At 44.8% G+C, this 16,318-nt stretch overlaps 1 protein-coding gene across 3 annotated transcripts in view; it reads right to left on the bottom strand.

Annotated features, from left to right (window-relative positions):
• Positions 1–16,318, bottom strand: part of tns3 (tensin 3) — a 48,705-nt gene that overhangs the window by 27,006 nt on the left and 5,381 nt on the right. For 2 of the 3 annotated variants that reach the window (XM_083782917.1, XM_083782919.1), the window contains exons 2-12: positions 12,228–12,398; positions 11,353–11,403; positions 10,989–11,111; positions 10,360–10,424; positions 9,118–9,201; positions 8,230–8,342; positions 6,166–6,226; positions 5,904–5,979; positions 5,663–5,792; positions 5,310–5,375; positions 3,266–3,367 (exon numbers count right to left, since the gene is read on the bottom strand). In XM_083782917.1, coding sequence (XP_083639043.1) covers positions 3,266–3,367; positions 5,310–5,375; positions 5,663–5,792; positions 5,904–5,979; positions 6,166–6,226; positions 8,230–8,342; positions 9,118–9,201; positions 10,360–10,424; positions 10,989–11,111; positions 11,353–11,403; positions 12,228–12,377 — 1,021 coding nt within the window. In that variant the 5' untranslated portion in view covers positions 12,378–12,398. The remainder of the gene's footprint in view (positions 1–3,265; positions 3,368–5,309; positions 5,376–5,662; positions 5,793–5,903; positions 5,980–6,165; positions 6,227–8,229; positions 8,343–9,117; positions 9,202–10,359; positions 10,425–10,988; positions 11,112–11,352; positions 11,404–12,227; positions 12,399–16,318) is intronic. The other variant, XM_083782918.1, reaches the window with a different exon arrangement.

Below are 16,318 nucleotides of genomic sequence, written 5' to 3'. Positions count from 1 at the left end.
GTCACTGGAAGCACAGCCAAATGCACCGTTGAGGCAGAAAGCCGTTTCATTCCGCCAGCCAATGAGCATAAATGAATAGAGTCTAGAGAGAGGGGTCACTTCATTGAGACGTGACATGGCCATGCTTCACCGACGGCCCCATTATGTGTTCTTTTTCACATGGAAAGCCTTTAACCACTTCAAACCCTATGTACTGTACGTGGTTGGCTGGGGTCCCACCAGGGCTCTACGATAATACAATTTAGCAGACACTCTTGATCCAGAGCGACTTACAGTAATCAAGAACAAAAAAACTTAATAATACTATACGTAATCAAATACATACAAATTGTCATCATGGCCTGGGCTGTGGCTCAGCGGTCCAGGCAGCCCAGCCTGGCAGTGTACCGCGGGTTCGACTCCCGATCCAGACGGTCTTTACTGTGTGTCAACCCCCCCCCCCCCCCAATCTCTCTCTCCATTTCCTGTCAGCTGAATATCCCTATAAAAATCCCTATAAAAATAATCCCTATAAAAAGCCATAAATAAAACGTCACTTGACGTGGAATATCTATATAATGAAACTATATGTCTACATAAAATGCTATCTAAGTTACATAAGTTGAGCCTACGCATACCCCTGTAAGGTCGTCGAGGCTAGGGCAAGTGCTACAGGCTGAGTCTGAAGAGGTGGGTTTTCAGACTACAGCTCTATACTTCCCTATGCACCCGATCTTATTGTGAGCTTGTAGATCGTCTATTTTCACTGAATATTCGCCCCCAGTTTCAGATTGTGAAGTTGACATGTCCCTTTACCTTTTAGCCACAATCAATAGGTCTAAAGTCAAGATTAGGAATCAACGCAACATTCCCACACGGGGATATAGTCACACACACTGGTGACTGACTGATGCTGCTGAAGTAAATGAAGTTGTCTTTTCACAGCCTTTAGCACTGCAGTGGCAAGTTGTGTTTAGACTTCCGCCCCTTTGAGGCGACCACTGAGTGACAGCTCCACAGAGGGACACTGGGGCTGAACAGGGGACTGGTAAGTAGATGTAGAATTCCAGCAGAGCTCCAAGTCTTCCCCTCTGAAATCTAGTGTTTACACGAGAAAACAACACTGTAAATATTCCACATAAATGCACGAGACAATTCAGTGGACTTCCGGATGGTTCGTTGCTGATCAGTCGCACGGTTACCCCGAGCAAAGCGCACAATTGCTCGATCATGGAAAAACACTCAAAAGACCACGCAGTGAGCCAATGGCTCAGGGAAAAGAGTAGTTGTTGTGTTATGGAAAGGATAACCTATATTTTGAATGGAGTCTGGGGGCCTTTTACCCAACTCTTAATAAACGTTGTGTTAAATATGCTCTGTAATGATAATGGAAATAACTCATAAACTGTAGTGATTTCATGAACTCTTTCGGACACTGCTGCATTTTCTCTTGCAGAGTTATTTTCACTCTCATTTCTTTATTCTTTAGTTTATTTTTATTGACTTCTGTTAAGTGTCTGGTCATTTTCTGTTGTTTAGTTTTTTTGTTTAGTTTAGTTTTTCGCTTCTGGGTAAAATATGTCCAAAGTTTGAGTATATATACAGTATATGTCTGTTGTCATGTCCTGTAAGTTTGCGTAAAAAGGAAAACCAATAAACATATTGTTTAAAAATGCGTTGAGTTGAGTTGAACAAATAAGAGTTGTTCTTTTATCATCCATGCCGTTGGTTGGGTTCCTTTGATGGACTCATTCTTAATCTCAGTATGTTTTCAGTTTCTTTCAGCATCGCGTCTATAAATGTGCAATAAACTCTATAATACTCGTCTCGGGCAATTAAAAATGAAAAAGGCAAGCGGCTCATTTTCATGATGCGTTTTGTGAACCGGAGTCATAAAAGCGCTCAGTGAACACTGGGAATGGGTGGATCTGTGTTTTAATGTCACCACCACGCAGCGCTATTCTGGGAGGTTGTTGTGAATTCCGTGGCTGAGCGGAGAGATTTGGGAGCGCAGCGACCGCGACCAGGATGGGACGCCCTGACAGACGGGGTGACTGACTGTGTGTAAAGACAGTGTGTGAATGTGTGCCATGTCTGCTGCTGGTGTGTTCATGTCTATGTGCAGGCTTTAGTGAGTGAGTGAGTGAGTGAGTGAGTGAGTGAGTGAGTGAGTGAGTGAGTGAGTGAGTGAGTGAGTGAGTGAATGAGTGAGTGTGTGTTGTTTAATGCAAGGCCATTCATTACATACAACAACAAAACAAAATATCTAGGGGACTACCCACTCTCTCTCTCTCTCTCTTTGCGGCTTACGCCTTTTTTTTATTGATTTTTTTAAGGGACAGATAGTAGGCTGACAGGAAACGGGAGAGAGATGGGGGATGACATGCGGTAAAGGCCGTGTCGGGTTCGGGAGTCGAACCTGCGGCACACCGCGACTGGATCACCAGTCCGGTGCCCAGACCGTTACGCTACGGCCTGGGCCCACAGACTAACTCTTCCCCTTTCTTTCTCTCTTTATCCCTCTCTCTCTCTCTCTCTGACTATCTTTCACCATGCACCAGCACTGTCGTTTAATCCAACACAGAAAAAAGTTGGAAATGGCTGTCCTTGCCACGACGATCCTGCGGGAGGAGCTTCACTTGACAAATCACCATACTCTCCTCCCTGAGAGCACAAGTCTCCATTACGAGAAATGAACAAGTCTTCTTGGACTAAAAATATAACATAATGAAGTAGGCCAAAGCATGTGCTTGCTACTGTCGTCATGCTATGGATGCACGGAGGCAAGTTGACCAAAGTAGGTGACAAAACCACAGTCCTTTAAACTGCTTTTAACCCGGTGGCCGGATTTTCAAAGGGCCAATCATGCATCATGAAGCATTGTGAGCTTGCAGATCGGCTATTTGAGGACACCATCATACGACAAAAGCATAAAACAGGGCATAAAATAGGGCTTAAGTGGTTAATGTGTGTATGTGTGTGTGTGTGTGTGTGTGTGTGTGTGTGTGTGTGTGCGAAAGAGAGACAACGCAGCGACACAGAGACGGAAGGAGATACAGAGTGACACAAACAGAGACAGACCAAACAACTCCAGTGCCTATGGCTATATGCCCATGCACCCGACGGACCTGCCTTCCTCTCTGTGTCACACTTTCTAACCCATGAGTAGGACATGAGAGCAACAAGGCCGCCGCATGAGCAGGGTCAATGAGGCACACCGTGTTATAGATACATTGTGAGTAATGCGGTGAACAACACAGCATTATATAATATAGCCTGGCTGTACCTTCCCCATCACAGATGTTCTGATAGGAATCCCATCGGGTCAGAGGATCAGCTGTGTTATAGTCCACTATCACATCGGCTCCATTCTGCCACCTCTCTGCACCTGCAACAAACCCAAAGCGCACACGTGTAAGTGTTAGATCGGCAGTTCCAAACTGTGACACACCAACGGGCAAGTCAAAATCTCAAGGCACACCTGTAATCGTAGAGCCAATCTGCAAGCTCACGACACATTGCTTTCTGACGCGCCGCAAGCTTGTAGATCGTCTATTTTCACTGAACATTTGTGGAGAGAAAAGGATTTTACCAGCTGCTCAATGTTCTGGTCAATGTTCTCTTGCCGGTGCATTCACGCCCCCTTTCTGTAGTAGAGACCTATGGTCCTGATTGGCTGCCTCGTCTCTAGGCAACCACACACTTCTCTAGTTTTTTTTAATGTTCGCCTTTAACCACAGACACAGGTTGAACATGGAAAAATGCTATATTTTTGGGTATAGACTTTGCCTATCTATTGAAAAGTATTGATATAGTAAATAAAAATATATACTTTTCGTATCATTCCAATAAAATATTCAAATTTGTTCAACAGGTTGCTATTCGAACGTAATCTATTTGACATTTAAGTCATTGCACAGCCACGCCATGTGTGCCGTGGAGCTAGAAGTATCCACTTTCACTATGCTCCCATGTTGATGTGCTTGTTTTGGCTAGTGTTGTGTGCGTGTGGGAGGGACCGTCTGGAGTTGTTGTCCCCTTTGGCTAAAAGGACATGATGATCTTTATTAATGTTTCACCTCTATGAACAAAACAGCTTCATAAAAACAATGTTGGCGTGGCAAGGAATGTTTATGGGAAAACAAAATCCTTGCTTTTTACATGCATAAATCATCAAGTTTCACGTTCTCTTATGACATTGACTTTTGTTTCCTTGTAGAGGCAAGACCTCTGTACATTGTGTAGTTGATGATATGTGCATGCAAAATTAGTCGGGAATCTCTCTCACCAACATTGTTATTATGAAGCACTTTATAGGTTAACTATTTTGGCAACGCAAGGCAAGCAGCAGGCCTGTCTTTAAATGGACATTAATAATCTTTACCAATAAGAACAAAACTACCCCACGAAGTACGCAACTTGATGTATTTACCCTCTGTGGAGATGACAATCGCACCACAAAAGAGGCTTTGATTTATTGGCTAATTACTTTAGAATGAGTATTGGGATATTTTGGTTGGAATTATGCGCACTGCTCTGGGGACAATGTTGTGTCAGATTCATATTTATAACTGTGAGTTAAAGGAAAGTAACATTTTAGGTAAGCCACACATAATGTACAAGCTCATAATGCATCGCGGTGCGACATGTTGTGAGCTTGTAGATCAGCTAAAGACATTTGGCATAGAGGGAAAGGGGGAGGGGACCAAGTATAGACCCTTGGGGGATGCCTGTCAATGTGGTAATAATGGGTTTAACTTTAAAAGGTTAACTATGCCAACTTTGTAAGTTGGTCTGGAATAGAGTTAAGCATCTGATAAAATGCCTAAATAGTAAAGTGTATGCCCCCTCTCTCTCTCTCTCACACACACACACACACACACACACACACACACACACACACACACACACACACACACACACACACACACACACACACACACACACACACACACACACACACACACACACACACACACACACACACACACACACACACACACACACACACACACACACACACACACACACACACACACACAGTCTCCCTCCTGTGGGGCTCAGAGGCAGCACATGCTGTGCTGCTTTACCTCTTCTGTCAGCACACACTTCACACTACATTTCCCGTCTGCAGCATTCCACATCCTCCTCACAGCAGGGGGTCAGGGTGGGGGTTGGGGATGGTGTGTGTGTGTGGGGGGGGGGGTAAGAGAAGAGAGCAGAGATACGAAGGAATAATGCTGGCCGCGCATCTGGTTTTCACTTTATCCGTCCAATGGTCACTTTTTGGGGAAAGAGAGGGGGGGAACCATTTAAAAAAGGAAAAATACCTGGGATTTTCTCCGGGCCCTCCGAGAAGACCAGCTCCACTTTCCCATAGTCCGGAAATCTGCGATCTAGGGAATGTCAACACACAGGAATGCCATGAGTGAGATATTAAAGATGTACGTGGTTTACTGCACACTGAGATTCCCTCCCCAGTGCATCGTTATACATTACACATCAAGGGGTGGGGTGGGGGGGGGGGGGGGGCTCTCAAAGTGCCAAAACCTATAACGAGGTCCAGACTGTGAGAGCCCTTCGCTATGCTAAGCGCGGGGCTAGACGACACGCTGCAGTAAAAAGGCTGCAGCGGCGCGTTGAGACCTGTTGTTTCCCGGGGGTTTCTTCCCGGGGTCTATACCTTTGTTCGCGCTCTCCATGTCCTCCTTCTCGAACATGAGGTTGTAGCCCTGCACTGCTCCCGTGTGGAACTGCAGCCGGAAAACCACCTCGCGCTCCGACGTCACGTCACTCTTGTGGTAGCATTTCACCTACGGGGAATGTATTAATAATAATTGACTATCGGGGCGTTGCTGCTTGGAGATGTTGTATTAATTCTCATGGGGGTTGGTCACAATGAATAAGACTGAATGTTTTCCTACCATGATGTCCCCTTTCAGCAGCTGTGCCGGTTCCAGGCTGATGCAGAGCCTGTCTCTGTGGCCTGGACCAATATGACTGCAACAGAACAGGAAACCAAACCAGGGGGGTTATCTCTGCACTGCCGTGATCACTCGCCGTGGTTCAGATAACACAGTCATCACTCACACAGAACAGCCAATTGCTGTCAAAGTAATGTCAAAGCTGATGAATGTCACTTGTCACGTGTGTGTGTGTGTGTTTTATTTTATTTTTTATACTTACTAAACTCCTGATGAATACACTGGCTGCATTCCCTGGTAGACTTTGAGGTATGGGCGACATACTGTTGGATTGAAAGGGAGAGTATAATCCTCATGTTACTTTTGTTAGGATACGATTATGGTACAATACGATATAATATAATATTCTTTATTGTCCAGCGCTTAGTGTTGCTGCATTTAACACAATCTCCCCCCAGGATTAATGTATTTATTTATCGAGTATTGCCATGGTTTTTCCCCCTTCAACCCTTATTTTGAAGAGCCAAATATCCGTAAGCGGATGTCACGAAGACTCACGATGATGTAATGGTGTGTGTGGTGTCTTGACCGGTTGTTGTTCTCTTGCTGGATGCAGAAAAAACCCGACTGCAAGTATCAGTCACTGCAAGTATCAATGTTTTCACCAGAAACGACATTCATTGCGTCGATTTGCAGATTAAGGCCATTGAAAGCAGCACATAGGCCGCACGTGGATGGGTGCGCATCTTAAGATGGCGCCTTCCAGTGTCACACTTTACACTGGAATGCTAACGGGAGACCAATATCGATTTGATCCGATCAAAACATGGATTAAAGAATATAAAGACACGGTTTTGGCGGACGGCCAGACTAAAGCTTATCTACATGATCTACGGTTCTGGCGGGCTTCTTAACAGCTATGTGATGTGACACAGTCAACCACATACTAGTATTAATACTGTGTAAAGAAAACCTTTAAAACAACACACTGGTATTGCACGGCTTTAAAACAACATTGCACAACTTTAAAAACAAGTAAACAACATATTGCAAAACCCGTCCAGCCTAACAACTTCCCTTTGGGGAGTATGGCCTCTATGCCTCATACTGCTTACGGTTTAAAGGACAACTTTAGTTTTTTTCAACCAAGGTTCATGTTTTAGGTTGTTATTAGAGAAAGTAAAAGATGAGTGTTTAATTTGCTGCTTTCTTTTGTTTTAGAGATTTTAGCTATTTCTGACAGGGGGGCGGGGGCATTCGAACATGGGGCTAAATACACCTTTATTTACAAAATATTATGGCGATTTCTTTTTTTATTATCTACTATAGTCCTACTAGACCCCAAGAAATTACATCTGGCCACAAAAGATCACATAGTAAATAATAAAAAAAGAAATCGCCATAACATTTTGTAAAAAAAATACATATTTAGCCCCATGCTAGAAAGCATGGGGCTGAAAAAAAAGAAAGCAGCAAATGAAAAAAGAAATAACACTCATCTTTTACTTTCTCTAATAACCAAAAACATGAACATGAACCTTGGTTGAAAAAACGAAAGTTGTCCTTTAAGGTATTAAGTTGTGTTTTTGTCGATTGAGTCTTTGTTACATCATTCTACAATGTTTACATGCACTGAAGAAGTTCATGAAACTCTTTACCATCAGAGACCTATCAATCTGTCATCTCAGCCCTTTGTGGATATGACACTACAGAAGATAGTATAGTAAAGTGAAACACGAGCCAACATTATCATGTTATGTTGCGGACTTTCTCAAGGGACTTTTTGTCCTCAGCCGGCCTCTCATGTACACAAGATGTCTGTGTGTGTGTGTGTGTGTGTGTGTGTGTGTGTGTGTGTGTGTGTGTGGCTTCTCACATGATACTGTTCACAGACAGGTGATTAGCTTCTGTTGTGAGAAAGCCCTTTGCTGCCTCAGTTGAAATGAGCAAAAGAGACCGTTTATATGGAAACATGGGTGTGGATTCGCTTGGGTTTATTGAGACCACAAAGCAGTTCTTCTCTGGAGTTTTGTTTATGCAAGTGTCTGTATAGTGTGTGTGTGTGTAACTATGATTGTGTGTTGTTTATATGTGCATGAGTGTGTATGAGAGAGAGAGAGAGAGAGAGAGAGAGAGAGAGAGAGAGGGGTATCTTCAAAAGCCTCGCGATCACGCAATGCAGATAAGCCTATATTTCTTTTATTGCTAGCTACTCATGTGGTTTTGTCTAGATGTGTACACTCTGTGCGGTGCCCGTAATTGCATTTTCATTGGTGCCGTCGCAGCACCATATACTGTACACTTGTAAACAACATATGAGTTTAACCTCCAGTGACGTCGAAGTTGGGGATCCCATGGAGAATGATGCAATGGAGGAACAGCGGTGAGGCGTTGATCTTCATCGATCCACTCAGGAGACTGTTGAGAATCCACACGTATCTGAGAGACAAGAACACGGACAAGTTTCACTCGACATGCTGGGCTGCCGATGCCAGCACTGACAACGTTTAATAGAAAGAATGCTCCTTTCCCTGATGCGCACTGTGAACGTTTTATTCTGCTTATCAAACTGTATGGGTATGGAGTCTATGGACACAGGTTTCAAAGTTTTCACATATGAACAATGCATCACAACGTTGTGGCTATTGTTCGATTCTTGTTGCCGCATGACGGCATCGTGTGACAAAGTATAAAATGGGGCTTAAACTCAAAAATAGACCTGTGAGGGTCTAACTAACTCTCTTGAGAGTTAGTTGGGTACTTTCAAGAGTTAAATTAACATTGTGTTGCTATGCATTAGCTCCCAAATTACTCCAGTCACAAGAAATGTGAAGAAACAGCTTGACCCTCTGGCCCACAGTCATTGTACATAAAGAGCCCTCACTCAGTGTGAGTCATGGTGATTCACAGTGATGCAAGGGGATAGGATTACCATGGGATCCCATTCCCATCACTATTACCAACAATGGCTGGTCTACTAGAGGCCTTTTCAGTGGAAAAATAGGCAAACGACTCCAATACACGCAATGTCCGTGGTATTGGTTCAGGTGGAGTTATGGGTGGCCAGGGAACTACGGTATGGAGGACAGATTAGCAGAACTCTTGTCATTCGACACGTAGGTAATAGTAGCGTGGGACTTTATTTTGCTGCGCCGTGGTACTTTTCCCCTGTGGCGCTAACGTGAAAAGGGCGTGCTCGTGTTTAGGGTCTTACCGTTTCTGAGAAGGCGTCATCAGGGCCGACACCTTGTCATCGTAGTACTTCCTCATGGCGAAGCGATCCAACGCCTGATCAGCACTTTGAGAGATCCAGGGAGAAACGCATTAAGCACCCGTGGCAATTATGACTCAACGGGGAGATTACGAGGCTGCTCGGCTCCTCTGTAATTGAACGGCGCATAACACCCCTAACATATATTAGGGCAAACTCAGACACATGGCAGGACACGCACACACGCGCCGCACACACGTGTGCCGAGGGAAGCAACGGGAGGGAAAGTAAGCGGAGAGACAAGGGATTCCAGCAGAGAGGAAGACAATGCCAACCTTAAGTAAACACAGAGGGGGGAGAGGAGGACAGAGTGTGTACACAGCGCTGCTACTCCGACAATACTAAAACCAACAGCCGCTGCAGCCTTTTCAACAGAGGTCTCCCCTCTCTCTCTTCTCTCTTCCATTCTCTCTCTTTATCATCCATTCCAGTGTAAATCAGTCTCTTTTGTTTCGTCTATCTCTTCCTCTACCTCTTTATCTACTCCCATCTTTTTGTCTCGCCTTACCTGCCGTGACCCTGAACCCTGTGTTTAACCTTCCTCGGTCGTGGACACGAACCACAGGGCTAAATGTGCAAAATGGGTAGCCTTGGCCAATGTGTGTCTATCACATGTGTGATGTGTGTTCCCGTCATATTGGGCATACAGTATGTGTGCACACACAGGCACATAAGACCAAGGCAGAGAGAAAAACTCCCTTTAAATGGCTTTGTCTAATGTTCACCACCATTCTTGACTTTAGGGATTGGGAAATTCACAACATTCTCTACTAACTCTGTATGAATGATTTATTTTTGTAGGTACTTTCAAATGAAATAACATGGCGCCCATGAGCTATTATTGTAAACAAAATGGATCTAGGCTGATTCGTGTAATTCTGTAAGGGGTGATTCATGAGTTCAATTGTGTGGTTTTCCTTTGATTTTTGGATGGAAGGGCTTTTCTTTGACTCACTTTCTGACTCACTGTGACCCTGAATTAAAAGTGACAAACGGTTCAGTAGTGGTTGAGTAATGAGATAGCTTGCGGTCGACGCGATGTGTCCTCTCAAAAAATGCTGCGGATCTCTGTTGATACGCTTGGCTGCAAACACTTGAGCAGGACAAACTGCTCGTAAATCCTCATTAGATCCAAGTCATTCTGACGAGGCCGAGAAGAAGAATATGGGACATGGCGTCAATTACCTGGCAGAAACATCCGTGAAATGCACGAAGGATGAGATGACCACACCGATTCTACCTTTGCCACCCTAAAAACGAGACGGGAGAGGAGAGGACTGTAGTTGCCATATATAAAAAACATAGTGGACATAAATAAAAAATATTTTACAATTTTATAATAGGGGTAATAGAGCGTCGCAATCCCGCCCCCTACCAGGGCCCAGGAAATGATTCTCCGTTCATTTTCCTCATAGACATTTCAAAAAGTATTTATTTAAAGATGTTTACGCCGCGGACAAAGCCAACTCTCGTCGTGACAAATCATGACAACAAACACAATTATTTGGGCCGAACAAATAATTAGAAAGAAGAAAAAAACTGCAGGTTACAACACTTTTTTGTTGTTTTTCTTCTTTGTAATTATTTGTTTGGTCCAAAATATTGTGTTTGTTGTCATGAGTTGTCACGACTCGAGTAGGCTTTGTCCGCAGCGTAACCATCTTTAAATAAATACCTTTTGAAATGTCTACGGGAAAATTGCATTGGGAATCATTTCCTGGGCCTGGCGTCGTCATGAAAGGGGGTGGGACTGCGACGCTCTATAGGCTCTGCTTTACACACAGAGCTTGGTGAAACCTGCAGAAGATGCTCACCCTGCAGTGAATGACCGCCACATGTAGAGGATCAGCATTGAGCCAGCTCTCCATGGCCTTACAGATAGTGCAGATCTTATCCAGCGGAGGAGCGTGTAGGTCAGGCCAGCCAGTGTCCAAGGTCTACAAACACAGCAAGAGAAAAAAAGACTAATGACTCTCGTATGCATTTACGACGAGTCCTATGTCCATCAAACATGATGCCTGATACCGTGACGTTATCTAGGATTGGTCAAATACTATTGACCATTATTGAACACTGTAAGGGGATAGATGGGTGTGACGTGGGATATTTGGATGAAATGTATTGATTTGTGTGGACTTTGTCCTGATTCACTCATCCATCGGTTCATTTCAGACTTACCTTGGGGTTCATTCTGGTGAGATCATGTCTTTTCTCTGACAGATTGATAATCTAAAGAAGAAATACAACACGGTAACAGTTAGACATTCTGATCACTAATGATTGATAATAAAAAACCTAGTACAATTGATTTAATCGACTAAAATGTATTTTGGGCGGTGCCATGATGGCGTCGTAATGGCATATTTTACACTTGGTTGAATGCTGAAAAAAGGCGATCTACAAGCTCACAACGCGTTGCAGTTGCAAGTTGCAAGTTGCAACCCATGACCTGGACACCAGGCATCTTCTCATGCCCCTTCACCTACACCCCTGGTGACATCTGCTTCAAACCCCTCAACCAGACCAAAGAGTACAGTGTCCAGGTCACGCGTTGTGAGCTTGTACATCTGCAATTATTTTTCAGAGAGCAGCACCCGAGTGCAACCAAATGCCTTGTCTTAGTACTTCTGGACCCCGTCTCCACTAGTCCCTCCCTAACATTTTAGTCTAGTTTTTAATTTGTTGACGAAATTGTCAATAATATTGACTATATTATAGTCCTAGTTTTAGTCATCACAGCTTAGTTTTCATTTAGTTTCCGTTGGTGAAAAAAAGCTAGTCGACATTTTTCGTCATAGTTTTAGTTGACGAAATCAACACTGCCAAATAGTCAGAGGTCAAGTGCCAATTAGCCTCGGAGACCACAGGCGTTTGTTAAGCGCCAATGTGCTTACATCCATCATGTAGAATGAGGGGACAGGGGATCATGGTTCGATCGACGTTCTTTGGAAGCCTATCATTGTGGTGGTCATCAATACTGATTGCACTTTAACTACCTCAATCTGCCATGTCCCGCCATGTGGCTTTAAGGGCGATATCAGACGAGCACTGACCAGGTAGTTGTCTGCGTGTTTGGACTTGAGCATCCGCGTGACATCCTTCAGGTTGTGCAGGTAGATCTCCTCCGAGCACGCACGGGGGAAGGACACGGCGATGATACGCTCAGTGATGTACGTCAGGTCAAGTTCATATCCTTCCTCCATCCTTGAAGTTCAGTCTTTCTGCTGAAACACATATGAGTAAAAGAATCACACCCGTGTGAAGTGAGGGGCGCTCTTGTCGTCGTACATCATCCAATAAATAATTAATATACTTCATGAATTAATTTGCCAACTTATGTTATTAGCTTTTAACCATGATACAATGTTTTTTTAAACTCATCTTTTCACGATGACATGTAGGATGACAACTGAATTTATGTGATACTAGAGCGGTGCCCGTGGGGCCTCTACAGCGGTGCCCGTGGGGCACTGGCTTACTTGGAACGATGCACGTTGGAAATGCATGCCCCACCCAGATATTATGTCTGTGTCCCTTTTATGCCCATATATGGAGTTCTTTGTCAGGCATGCAATATGGAGTATATGCAAACGTCAGAATGATGTCAGAACAGGCCAGCTCCATATATGGACACTGGGAAGGGTCCATTTGACCCCAACAAGTCCATTTGGTTCCCTTTGTACAGACCCATAAGGGTCCATTTGGTTACAAAGTACCATTTAGCTGGGGACCCCCTGGAACTCCCTCAAGGACCCCTGGGGTTCCCAGGACCCCACTTTGGGAACCACCGGTCTAGTATACAATGCGATGCAAGAAGTGACTTCATTCATGTCAATATTTGACAGTCAAAGTCCTCGGCCTCATTCTCTGTGTGCAAGTTTGTCGTGAGTGTGAAATCAATTCCACATTGTGAGACAAGGGTTATTTGTTTACACAGCAACAGTCCATCTGGACAACACATCCGCCGGTGCCCTGAATGTCTCCGATCTACTGCACTGTCAACAACAACCTCAACAGTTCAAACTGTCTGTTGTTTCATTTGCTTGAAATAACATTTCTTACTCCTGAAAAGTATATATATATATTATTTAAAACAAGCAGTCAGTCAGTGGTACTGTCTGACTCTGTCAATAGAAAAGGGTGTGTGTAAAAAAAGGAAAAGAAAAAAACTTTCAAAGAATTCCAGTTGAAACCAGTTATGCGTGGCAGCGTGTTGTAAATCCCTCAGAGACGTGTCAGAGGTGTGTCCATGTGACCTCATGGCCGTGAACTTCCTGCGTTGTTTGGACTGTTCCGTTATGCAGTCATGTGTGATGTGTGTGATTGTGACTGTGTGTGTGTGTGTGTGTGTGTGCGTGATGTGGGCTTCGTCCGCTGACTCTGTCTTCTTCTCCGTCAGCTGGAGCAGTGCCTCTCAACCTTTTCAGTCCGCAACCTCCCCAAAATAACTTGGGACCCCCCCCCAAAAATAATTATCATACGTGAACTGGTGACGCTCCCAAAATAATCATACTTGAACTGGGGACTTCCCCAAAATAATCGTATTTGAACTGGGAACCTCCCCAAAATAATCGGATTTGAACTGGGAACCTCCCCAAAATATTCGTATTTGAACTGGGAACCTCCCCACCCCCACCCTGACAAGCACTTGGAATAATTGTAGGAGTTGACAGTCATGGCATTAGCATTACAATTCAGTTTGACTCGGTTCCACAGATAAACCACTGTGAAAATAGCCGATCTACAAGGTCACAATGCCTCACAACTATTGTGTGGTGACTGGTGACTCCCCTGGGGGGTCCCCGACCCACAGGTTGAGAACCCCTGAGGGAGCATGGAGAACAGGGGAAGGGCCCTGGCCTGACAAGCTGCCGTTAATTGAACTCTTGAGCGTGTAACCAAATGGACACGGTCCATTTGGTTACACTTTCCACACGCTCAGAGATTACATCTAGTACAGTTACAAATGGATGAATGGAACGCGGAGGATTTCACCGTGTAGATGGAAGTTACTGACAAGGCATCGGCGTAGCTTTTATGTGTTCGATCAATCCTGGTTGCTGCTTGTTCGATCGAATAGGATCAAATCTACCCTAACTCCGGTGTCTGGTGGGGGTCGGCTCAGCCAGTCATATATTACACCATATGCTCCGTGGGAGCGGGAGGACCCAGGTTTGAGTCTGACCCCCGCCTTGGCCTGTGTCTCATATAGGGTGCGTTCAGAAATGCGCACCGGGAGCGCACTCTCCTATTAGTTTGCATTGCACAGTGTGCTCAGTGCACTATTTCTCTATGCTGTTGTTCACCTATTTGCAATAAAACATAAAAATGGCACACGCACAGTCGCACACACAATCTAGCCTAAATCCAGAAGTTCTATTCATATGCACACGCATGAAAACATGTGTGCTCGAGCACACACACGTACACACACATCCCCAAAAAAACCAACTTCCGTCCCGTCTTCAGTCACGTGGATTGTTTGTTGTGATTAACTAAGGGTGGCCGGTCTAGGGTGGAGAATGTGAGTGAATGTTAATTAAAGTCTGAATTGACTGCAGGCTACAGCCCGACACTTTGAAGGACTCCAGAGAGAGAGAGAGAGCCGTAAACCTGGGGCCGTGTACCCAGGACTTAAACCAGTCCTCAGAGAGGAATGAAAGAGACCCTATGTGTTGAGCAGGTCATCACTAGGGGAAACGGGCTGAATGCATGCATGTGTGTGCGTGTGTGTGTGTGTGTGTGTGTGTGTGCGTGTGCGTGCGTGTGCGTAGGAGCTGCTAGGTCATCGGTAGCCTGTTGAAACGGATAGTGGTGTTAGTAGTATATTTCCCCAGAGAGTTTGGAGTAAAACAAAAACTGTCGACTAATGGGAAATGAATGAACAGGTCGTCCAACAACACTTGAGGTCTGTGTGTTTCTATGGGGCGGACGGAGGTGTGGGACGGAATCTGGTTGTTTTGCAAGTGTCCGAGCACGGCGGCACTGGAGAGAGAGAGCGGTAACATTTCATGTCATTGGTCCGACCTCCAGTTGGTCAGACCATTACTAACACTATCCCAAACCTAACCCTAACCTCACAGCTAAACACGGGTGATTTTTTATCCACAGTTCGGATTGGTTGTAACCCGCCACGCATGTCAGGAGCCACGGGTGATTTTTAACCATAGAGTATAAAGAATGATAGAGACTGAACTGGCGCGTCAGTGGAAGTTGCTCAGTGGCGTTTTGAAGCACCCGGAAGAGCCTTCTACTTCCGCCTTTTTTCGATTTGGGCACCAAAATTTGGTGCCCAAATGCGGAAGTGCAAACGTGCTCGGCACGGGGTTTCCCAATCATACTTCCACGGGTCCGCCTGCAGTCCCTCCTCTTACCACTAGGGCCCAGTGCTTCAACGTTGGAGAGCCTCACTGGCCCCTTGTTTTTAACCCGCAGCACGGGTGAGTCTTAACTGACTAAGGGCGCGTTCGGAAACGCGCACCGGGAATGTGGTCAGTTTGTTGAGTGTGGTGGGCGGTGACGTCACAGAGTGCGTTCAGTGTGCCTTATTTCCGAACGACCACAGCTGTGACGCATTCACACGAATCACACCGGACAACCCCAGCTTCAGGGTAGGGTCGCTCAGTGCGGGCACTCGGCACACCTGGTGTGCAGCGCACTGGATTTTCGAACGACAACGCACTGAGTGCACTGAATAAACGAACGACAAGAGAGCACACCAGTGCGTTCATGGCGCATTTCCGAACGCGCCCTTAGTCTGACTAGCGGGATGTTGGGCAGTCCCTGAGAGGGCGTGCACAGCACAGTCAACCTCAGAGGGACCCAAAGTCACAAGGTATAATGTTAATGAAAGTGACCCTATTAATTATCTTTCTACTATTAGCAAAATATTAACAGTGAAACCTACACTTCAGTTATTTAAATATTTAAAATGTGATGGTTTTTTATGTAAATGTTTGCTTATGTTGAAAGTTGCAACTTTTTGTACTGCTGCACCCTCGTGTATCTCAATGGGATTTTCACCTTCATAAATAAATGTCAAATAATATATAAAATAAAATATTGGTTATTGAAAATATATGCCTTTTTCCCCTGACATTTCTATGAATCCCTGACATTTCTATAAACAATTCAGATGTACTGA

The sequence above is a fragment of the Protomyctophum parallelum genome (genome assembly GCF_964188405.1).
Source record: "Protomyctophum parallelum genome assembly, chromosome: 14".
Classification (NCBI taxonomy): Eukaryota; Metazoa; Chordata; class Actinopteri; order Myctophiformes; family Myctophidae; genus Protomyctophum; species Protomyctophum parallelum.
Note: the sequence above shows the minus strand (reverse complement) of the source record. Positions and strands in the feature narration are given on the sequence as shown.